A 10,839-nucleotide genomic window follows, 5' to 3' on the forward strand; every position below is an offset into this window, starting at 1 on the left:
ATAATGTCCACACTAGCAGTAAACATTTGATTATTTCTGCCATAGCATAAGAAGTCTAAATAGGATGCCTCTAAAAATAAAATTAAATTAAAATGCAGTGTTGGTTTTTGCTTGGTCTAACTGAGTGGACTTCCTAAGGAGAAAGAGGAGTAAAAGGGCACCTGTGTGCATGTTTGACTCACAGCCAAAAATGGTGTTTATGGAAAACTTCAGATGGAGCAAAGAGGCACTCAGCCAACAAAATCTACAGCTGTGAGACTTGGAGCTTACAAGTGCCCAATCTCCAAAAGCAAAAATGGAATTATGGGACAGACTTTGAAGCTTGTTTATGTGCAAATTTTTGTAAGAAGTGATTTTGTATTCCTCTTTCCAAATATATATTCTCTGATCAACATTAAGAATATTTTCTAATACCAAAGAAAACAGTGAAAGAGAATCTCACTCAAGTGTTGATATCTCTCCTTCTACAATTACTTATAAACAAAACTCAGAGTGGCTAGGATAGAGAACTTTAACTTTTCTCCCAGCCTAACCCCTCAAAGATAACAACTGTTAAGCTAGTTAACATGGGTCCTATAAAAACAGCCATTCCTGGATGCAGCATATCAGAGTCTTTTGTTTTGTTTGTTTTTTTTCTGTTTTTTGAAACTGGGTTGGGCCAAGTTTGAACCTGCCACTTCCGGTATATAGGGCTGGTGCCCTACTCCTTGAGCCAAAGGCACGGCCCTATCAGAGTCTCTTTGAAAAAGCTTCTCATAACCTTTAAATATATTCCATAATCCTATCACATGGTCAGGAGGCTACCTAAAATCTCTTGTAGGACAATCAGTAGGTAGGCTTGAACATACCAACTAGAAAGAGACCAGGCATTTTCTAAAGAAAGATAACCATACCATGTAAGCAAGACAGCATGTTAACTAGAAGCTGAAGCTTTAAAGCTGTGAAATTACCTATGCAGGAAATTGAACATCAACTAAAGGTTTTATTTTTTTTTTTAAGCACAATGTGGTACATTTATGGAGTAAGTGCTAGATTACTTAAATCAGAAAGAAAATCAAATACTTTTAGGGAGGAAGGATTAGATTTAATAAAGAATAATTTACCTAGTCTTGGCACCTTTGTTAAACATCATTTTGAATAAAAGTTAAGTCAATCAATGAACAGGTTATCTATCATTTATGTTCATTCATAGAAGAAAGATTTAAGAGCCATCTCCAATTACTTTGCTATGAAAGAAAAAAATCAAAAAATCTAAACCACAAATTCTGCTTAGATGAGAGAGTCGGTGTGTTTTAGGATGAAGTGGACATATCATCTGTGCCACCGTCAATGTCATCCCAGTGAAGAATTCCAGAAGATACCACCCCCAATATATGCTGCTTTTGGTATGCTGACTACTACTTCAAGCTGAAAGCGCTTAGGAACAGCAAATACAGGAAGGGGCCTTATCTGAGGTCCAACCAAGAAGACTAACCTTCTCATAGGAGAAAAGACTAAGGTTGGGACCTCACTCAAACAGTCTTTCTGTCATAGGCTGGCACCTATATTCCCAGACAGTTCCTCTTGGAGTTTACTTTCATTACCTGAGAGACTTCAATTACATCATGAGACAACCTTTGCTCCTCATACATTCCCACCTCTCATCCAGAGCTTGTCGACACCTCACTCTAGAAGCCCCAATTCTAACTCTAAAAACTTTAATCATCTGGCCTTGTATTTTGTAAGTCTCCTATATGTATGCATATAATTGTAATTGTTTTTCTCCTGTTAATCTGTCAGTTTATTTTACAGACTCAATCACTGAACCTTTCAGCAAAGAGCAAATCTTCTCTCTCCTACAACGGTTAACCTCAACCAGAAATGAATTTAAAAGTTCACGCTACTATAATGAAAATGCTAAGCTTCTGAGTAGGCACTCCAGAGCTGGTCTACAATAGTCACAGTTAGCAATTAGGAATCACTGTTTATAAAACATAGGCAACTTTCAAATTGTAGAAATCCAAAAATCAGAAAATGTCTTCATTTAAGACAGTTCTTGGAGAATCATTCTGCCAAATCATTCTTGCCTCAATATATTCTAAAATAAAGTATATTATGGGGAGAGGTTTCTAAATTTAGTAAAATTCTTTACTATTTCACCTACTATGTCTACTCAAGACACATGGCAGATATGCTTTCTGGAAGGCAATGTTATACTATACTATCTCTAGCTTTTTTATTGTTTTGATCCCCCCAACCCCAATAGCTAGCTTGGAATTGATGCCTAGCAGTATACTTCCGACCAGTAAGTGCAGGTAGTGAATAACACATTACAAATCCCTTTTTATACTTTACACTCTTTCACCTTCCCTAGTTCTGAAGGTCAAAGTTTCCAATGCTATGTCTGAACTTGTACTGAAATGTTTGGTATTAATAAAACAAAGAAGGAATTAATATATTTTTTAAAATGCAGGGTGAGGGAGAGGATTCCACAAAGGCGGATTTCACTTTTTAAGTAGAATTATATTGATCTACATTAATAATTCTCCCAGCAGGCCTTCCACAGTTTTACTTTGAACAATCACAGTCCTTGTTTCTCAGATCCTCTTACATGTGACATCTGGTCAAAGTTTTAAAATCAGCAACTAGCAGAGGAGGAGAAAAGTACTGTTCACTGAAGCCATTACACAAATCTATACCATAGCTCATTTTAAGGTTGCTACAACCTAGATCACAGACATTTTCCAACTAAACACTATTTCAGTGTTGAGTTAAATTTTCTGCACCCTGAACACTATGTTTGACTGTATTTCATTATATTTATCAGGTAAACATCCCCTAAACATCACTAAAGCAAATCTTAAGAAAATCCTTCAGTTTTTTCATACAAGAGTGCTTTTTAAAAATAAATGCAAGGTAATGAACAATTACTTTTACTCCTATTATTTATGCACAGTCTTTTTTTTTTAAAGTCTATCTCCTTGCAAAAAAAGATTTCAGGTAACTGAATTACCTATATTTATGTTATTAGTTCTGGAATTAATGGTAGCCACTCTGATGAGCTATGAGAAGAAAACTAGGAAAACAATTCATCAATTTATGCCTAAAAGTCCTTATCCAAATAAATCTTCCCCAGAGAAATGGTGGAAAAAAAGATTAGTAAAGGAAATACCTCACACTTCAACATGCTATATAAGGAAAAACGGCTGAAAGGAAATCTTGCAGGGAATTTTATCCCTTTGAACTTTCAAATAAACTCTTAAGTAAGATTATGCAAACTTACTAAAGACCGGTCCTGATTAGAGGGAAAAAATGCACCCCTTCTCCAAGTCAGTTCTGGAGGCTTTCTCCAGAGTTGTTAAGGTTTGTGTTGGGTAAAGAAAGACCTCCTAACAAACCAGCATTCTTTTCCACATGATCAGAGCTAATTGGCCCCCCTGCAGACTAAGTGACCAATCACATCAACTTCAACTGAAACCAGCCCCCACGACATTATAAACAGAGGAATGTAAGCCTTAAAGCCAGTCCAAGAAGAGAACCTATAAACTAGACTTGTAGATTTAAATTATCTGCTCAAAAAGAATCTGCAAACTTCCTTTAAGACCTACCTTGGCATACAGGCTGAACCAGCAAAAAAACTGGTGAGTACATGAAATATTCATTCTTATTTCTTTCCTTAAGGGGAACAGGGAAAGAAACTGAATGGCAAATAGGGACAGAGCAAATTACTTCCAACAGATTTTTTAAACTAAGACAGTATCTACAGGGTTACACATTAAGCTTCTTTATTCTTTTTCCTTAAATTTTAAAAATGGAATAACAGCCGTACTGAAAGCATTACTGGAAATTTTCTTAATTTACTAAATGCATATTAATTCTTCATTATAATATATACAGGGAGGAGGCCCTAGAAAAAATTTAGTGGCCTTTTAAAAAATGTATCTTTTTCTTTTGGAAGAGATTTTAAAAACCCAAAATGAACATATAAAAACAAATGCCAAAGAGTAAATCATTTTGTTTTTATTTTTTTAATCCATGATAAAAGTGGAGTATCCTAATCTTAAATTTCTTTTTAAACATGGAATTATTAATGAAATTAGTAGGTGTTTCTGCAAATATGGAACTAAAATACAAAAGAATCTCTGAGGTTATATAATAGGGTTAGAACTCATACTGTTTGCCCTAATTATGGAGGGCAGGAGAGATGATTATAAGACCTTCAACGGAGTCTTGAAGTGTTTACACCATACATAGGCAATACATAGTAATACTGTATTAATTTAACATTTGTAGTTACAACCTATATCTTAACTGTTTAGATTGAACTATGCTACTACTTTATATCAGGGCAACAGAAAAGACGTAATTTGTATTAAGTGCCTCAACCTAACGATTAGAATGAATCCATTATTTTGACAACCAATGAAGCTGCCTTATTATCATTTTTATAAGTAGTATTTTTCCACCAAATATTTTACAGCCCACACACAGATACAAGCAAACCTTCCCAGTCTTCCATTCTACCCTCTATTGGGATCAGCTGAGGAGAATCATATAAATACAAACCAAGACAAAAAGCACTCATGTGCCGTTGGGAACATGATAATTACATAAAAAGATAATAAAGAAAATCCTACACATACCAAGCAACACTGATATAATCTATAAAAACCACACAGACATAAAACCATACGAAAAGAAGATGACAAATTACATAGGAAATCTGTATCAGTTGTGGGAACTGAAAATACATCTATAAATTTGTTGAGCTCTAAGGAATCATCATTTAATTTCCTCTTTTTCTCCTTTCTTTGTCAATGGAACCGGTGACTTGCCCAGAATGACACAGCTACATAATCAACAGAGCCAGAGCCTGATGGCCATATCCCTACACCCTGTACTCTATGCTAAACCACAATGACTACCTGAATGAGCCCAAAGAACAGGGAACGTTCAGGGGTATCAAAATCTTAGTTCCCTAAACTACTCCACTTGCCAGCACAGAGCAAACCAGATCCATTTTTTCTAGGGCCTTCCTCCATCAGCAAAGTCTTAGGTTTAAAAAAAAAAAAACTGCTTCACTGTTTTGATATTAGCCTTCTGACTTTCCTGTTCACAGGTTTTTCCATATATTTAGCTGCAAAAGAAAAAAAATGAAGCTGTAAAAAAACCAAGGGTAAAAGTGCTACAAAAGTTGTAGGTAACAAGTAAAGTCCTGAAAAAGCCCAATTAATAATAATTAACATTAGCCATGGTCTATATAGAAAGACTATCTCACTAAGTAATAATTATATTTTTAGAACTTTCTTAAATGAACTATGTTGAAAATCAAGAATCAGGGAGCTTTCTTTTCCTCAAGCTTTTATGAAACACTAAGCACTCTGCAGTGTTCGCTAAGACAGTGATTCCACAAGCGAGACAAGCTTCCGTGTCCAGACCACGAAGGGCATTTTCACATAGTCAGGAAGCAACAATGAAGAACAACAAAACTGATGACACACCTTTTTGAAAGCACCTTTTAATAATAATCCTCTCATTATTATATTCTTCCTCAAGTGTCAAAATCTTTTTTAAAATTATGCTCAACAATACTGTATTTTTAAAATTCTCATCTGGCAAAAGGCAAATTTGGCAATGCTATGTAAGAAATCTTCTCTTTGCGTTGTTTTAATTTTAATGGCATGCAGAATATATAGGTCACTGTGAAAGTTTTGAGACAGTGTCACGGTCCATTATTTCACTTTCAAAAATACATACAACTAGACTATGTATTAATTCTAATTGTACTAACCTTCAAATCTTAAAAGTCTTCAAGTGAAGTCTATGTCTAATCTACAAATCATCAGTTGAACCTAATACGCATTCTTGAAGAACAAATATTCTGAGATGGCTCCTCAACAAAACTAGGCAAATGAAGCAATGTTATTCACAAAGGCCAACCAGGGCAAAGGTCTGTTTTTGAGTCAATTTAGCACTGACTCTGTTCTTTCACAGCATGGGATTCAGACCCAACTTACTACCTCAGTGTGCCTCAGTACCTGTAAAATATGAATCATAATGGTACTTACTACTGTGAAAGTTAAGAAACATTACAATGAAGCAACCAATACTTACGGAGAACTTAACCCTGTGCCAGGCATTGTCTGTTGGCTTCATACAAGTTAATATATGTAAAGTTTTTAGACATTATTCCTGACATATACTAAATGATATACATTAGTTAATTCAGTAATCACTATTATCATAAAAATCATATAAAGTTGGGCAGTGCCTGTGGCTCAGTGAGTAGGGCACCGGCCCCATATACCGAGGATGGCGGGTTCAAACCCAGTCCCAGCCAAACTGCAACAACAAAAAATAGCCAGGCATTGTGGCAGGTGCCTATAGTCCCAGCTATTTTGGAGGCTGAGGCAAGAGAACTGCCTAAGCCCAATACCTGGAGGTTGCTGTGAGCTGTGACGCCATGGCATTCTACCAAGGGTGACAAAGTAAGACTCTGTCTCTAAAAAAAAAAAAAAAAAATATATATATATATGTTAACAGTGGTTTAGGACAGATATTTGAGACAGTTTAGAGCTAGTAGGTTAGGGTTAAGTTCCAGGGGAAAGAAGACATGCACTAAAGGTGATAAAAAAAAAAAAATCTGGCTGTCAAAGCCTACCTTGAGAATGTAATACCAATCATCTTAGAATTTTTACTTCACTAAATTCTGAATAGCTTCTTTTAGTTAGAAACAAAACAAAATTGGTTTTGAAGTTTTTTTGAGACAGAGTCTTACTATATCACCCTCAAGAGAGTACTCTGGAGTCACAGCTCACAGCAACCTCAAACTCTTGGGCTTAAGCAATTCTCTTGCCTCAGCCTCCCAAGTAGCTGGGACTAAAGGTGCCCACCACAATGCCCAGCTATTTTTTGATTGTAGTTGTCATTGTTGTTTGGCAGGCCCAGGCTGGGTTTGAAATCACCAGCTCTAGTGTATGTGACTGACGCCCTAGCCACTGAGCTACAGGTGCCAAGCCACAACTGGATTGAAGTTAACCAGACCATAGCAATAATTCAAATAACCAAAAGCCCCAATTTGCCTTATACAAATTTCTTTATGTCTGAGCACCAAGCAATCACATCTGAAATGGACAATAATGTCTATCTTGGTGAGATACCAAAGAATTAGAAATAATACAGTATGAAAACACCTAGCACAGTATCTATGAAGATTTTACTGTTATTATTTCCAGAAGGGCATAAGCAGGTCTCCGAAAACATCTGAAGAATCTAACAAAATAAGAGTTACTGAATAGCTATGCCAAGAAAAAAAAACAACACTAAATAACATGATTAGGACAACTTGTTAGGGTAATAAATTACAAAACATTAGTGCACTAAGATTTTTTAGTCTATACTATGAAATTGAAATGGCCATCTAATCTAAATAAGCAATCACCCCAGCACTCACTCAGTAGCTCAAACCTGAAGAAAATATAACAGAATGTCTCTAATATCACCAATAAATGTTAAATTAGCCTCAAAACAAATTGGGGAAAGTTGTACATATCCAGCTGGACAATGTCCAATTCCAACAACACAGAAAGGCCCAAACCCCAAAGTCCCTAGACATAGGAATTAGCAAACCTAAGGAACCACCTAGCTCCACATGTCTCCAGTGCCCTTCTTAAGCAGCACACAAAAGGCAGGAAGGAGGGGCGCAGTACTCTCAAGGGCATCTAATTCTGAAGGAAGCAAGCAGAAAAATGAAATACAAACTCAGTGTTAGGTGCTTGCTTTGGCAAAGAACTGAGCACTCAGGGAAGAAAAGCCACGTTTCCTATTCTGTTTCTGGAAGCCATTAAAGTCCTAAGACACCTTAGGCACCTTTGTCATATGCAAGAATAATCACAGGAAAGCACACATCAGATTTCTACTCACCACAGAGGGAAAAGCATAATCACTAATAAAAATGACTTACGGCAAAAATCGAGTTTTATTACTTATCTTTTAAAAACTGACATTTGGGCCAAGCATGGTGGCTCCCACCTATAATCCTAGCACTCTGGGAGGCAAGGTAGGCAAACTGCTTGAGCTTAGGAGTTCGAGACCACCCTGAACAACAATGAGACCCTGTTTCTACTAAAAATAGAAAAATTAACTAGGCATTGTGGGGGGCGCCTATAACCCTAGCAACTAGAAAGGCTGCGACAAAGAATGCTTGAGGTTGCTGAGAGCTATGATGACACCATGGCACTCTAGCCTGGGTGACAATTTAAAAAAAAAAATTTTTTTTAAGTTAAAAATAAATAAAAATTTCCATTTGATCCCTTAATAATCATTGTACTTCATTAAACTCTTGAAGCTTTTTCTTCTTATTAACTTACTTTCAAAGCTGATCCTATCTAGAAATGCCAACCTGGAATTTCCTGTTTTGCCAAGAAAACAATTCTTTCTCTACTTTTCTCTACTTCAAAATCTGGATATTCAAAGAGCCAGGGCGCAAAGAATCTATGAATATGGTCACAAAGTAATAAAAACAAATAAAGCCTGCTCAAAAAATTCTGAATAGGTTAATTATAATGCATACATTAGAACTGTGGATCTCAAAAGCTGACCACAAATGTCTTGTCTGACTTCAAAAGATTTACAGTTTAATAATAAATTTCAAATGATTGATATTTATTCACACCAAAAAACATTTAAAGTTCTTTCTAATTATGAAAAGGTATTATTTACACATAATGTGTATTTGGTCACATCAATAAATACTTGCTGCCTGTACTTTTGGCAGTATATACGGCTGTCAAACAGGCACAACTCATAACCCTCATCTATAGGAATTCTAAAATATACTTGGAAAGGGTTAAAATGTCACAAAGAATATTTTAACAGTTATTAGAGAAAACTATAGACGATATCCTAAGGTAACACTTGATTAGTAAATGAATAACTTAGTCAATAAATGCTCTCTTAAGATAAGAGAGAGGAAAGAGAACTATGAAAGTCTGAGTGTAGTCAGAGAAGCATTTCCAAAAAAGGAGAAAGTGCATGAGGTTTCAGAATTCATGAATATTAACTGTGAAAAAGTAAAGAGCTTATTAATTTACTCTCAATTTCAGAAAACTACAGCCTGAGATGGACAGCACTAATTGCAAAGTTATAGCTCCTCTCCTGAGTCAAAAATACAGAAGGATGGTCACGAAGGATGGCCACAGCACACTTCAAATGGATGGCGCTCAAAGAGGTCTTGCTTATCTTCGAGATGCTTGGGGAATCCTAATGGACATGCGCTGGCGCTGGATGATGTTGGTCTTTTCTGCTTCTTTTGTTGTCCACTGGCTGGTCTTTGCAGTGCTCTGGTATGTTCTAGCAGAGATGAATGGTGATCTGGAACTAGATCATGATGCCCCACCTGAAAACCACACTATCTGTGTCAAGTATATCACCAGTTTCACAGCTGCATTCTCCTTCTCCCTGGAGACACAACTCACAATTGGTTATGGTACCATGTTCCCCAGTGGTGACTGTCCAAGTGCAATCGCCTTACTTGCCATACAAATGCTCCTAGGCCTCATGCTAGAGGCTTTTATCACAGGTAAATTGTCTTTGTTCTTAAAAAACTGTGTTTTAGAAAGCATATTGTAATTCTGTTATAGAATAATTTGTCTAATGGGTACAATGAACACTCTCTGGGTGTTGGGCACACCTATAATCCTGACACAAGCATAACTGACACATATAACCAAAAATATTTGTACCCCCATAATATTTTGAAATAATTGTTTTAAAACAAAGAAAAAAATATGTATTTGTAGCAGTAGCTAGTAAAGCCAAAGGCAGAATCAGTCTAGGGTCAGACACTAGGAAAAATGTATAAAGAATCTAATTCTTAAATTTTAGCCACTTACAAAAAAAAGGATCATTATGACACTAAATTGCAGAAACATCCTACAAAACAATTAGCAGAGGTTTAAAAGGAATTTTTCACGGAAGCTAAACATTTTGTTAAATAAGTAAATAAATATGTTCAACATATATTTTGATGATCATTTTAGCTAAAAGAGGAATTTACTTTTTTTCCCCTTCCTTCTCAACTGGGCTAGATAGAATGTTCCCCAGAGTTCATTCTTTCAACATTTATTTACTCAACATTAGTAAGCCCAAAGCACCACAGTCAGCATTATATTTTAGAGAACAAGTTGCATATGCACATCCTTATTAAAATGCACTGGGAAAATGTTCTTAAAGATTGTGAAAATTTAGGCCAGGTGCAGTGGCTCATGCCTGTAATCCCAGCACCTGCGAACTGGGAGGTGGGAGGCAGGTGGCGGGCGGATGGCCTGAGCTCACAGGTTTGAGAACAGCCTGAGCCAGAGTGAGACTTGTCTCTAAAAATAGCCAGGTGTTGTGGCGGGGGTCTATGGTTCCAGCTGCTCGGAAGGCTGAGGCAAGAGAATCACTTGAGCCCAAGAATTTGAGGTTGCTGTGAGCTATGACGCCACAGCACTCTACCAAGGGTGACAAAGTAGACTCTGTCTCTAAATAAATAAATAAATATTGTGAAAATCTGCTTATAAACCTGGTAACACATAAGAGTCTTTCTTCTAATAAAGTAGGGCCAGTGTCCTTTTCACCTCACATATACAATCAAAAAAGAAACAACTCACACCTGTAATCCTAGCACTCTGGGAGACCAAGGTGAGAGGATGCCTTGAGCTCAGTGAGTTTGAGACTAGCCTCAGCAAGAATGAAACCATCTCTACTAAAAATAGAAAAATTAGAATGGCATTATGGCATGCATTTACAGTCCCAGCTACTCGGGAAGTTGAGGCAGGAGCATCACTTGAGCCATGACTCTAGCTAGCCAGGGCAACA

At 36.6% G+C, this 10,839-nt stretch overlaps 2 protein-coding genes across 5 annotated transcripts in view; one reads left to right on the top strand and one right to left on the bottom strand.

Annotated features, from left to right (window-relative positions):
- GIGYF2 (GRB10 interacting GYF protein 2) overlaps positions 1-10,839 on the bottom strand; it is a 145,264-nt gene that overhangs the window by 71,473 nt on the left and 62,952 nt on the right. The window lies entirely within an intron of this gene.
- The window catches only part of KCNJ13 (potassium voltage-gated channel subfamily J member 13), a 4,710-nt gene continuing 2,844 nt past the window's right edge, over positions 8,974-10,839 (top strand). The window contains exon 1 of one of the 2 annotated variants that reach the window (XM_012802256.2): positions 8,974-9,559. In XM_012802256.2, coding sequence (XP_012657710.1) covers positions 9,100-9,559 — 460 coding nt within the window. In that variant the 5' untranslated portion in view covers positions 8,974-9,099. The remainder of the gene's footprint in view (positions 9,560-10,839) is intronic. The other variant, XM_012802257.2, reaches the window with a different exon arrangement.

The sequence above is a fragment of the Otolemur garnettii genome, unplaced genomic scaffold, assembly GCF_000181295.1.
Source record: "Otolemur garnettii isolate 467f Iridium unplaced genomic scaffold, OtoGar3 scaffold00013, whole genome shotgun sequence".
Taxonomy (NCBI): domain Eukaryota; kingdom Metazoa; phylum Chordata; class Mammalia; order Primates; family Galagidae; genus Otolemur; species Otolemur garnettii.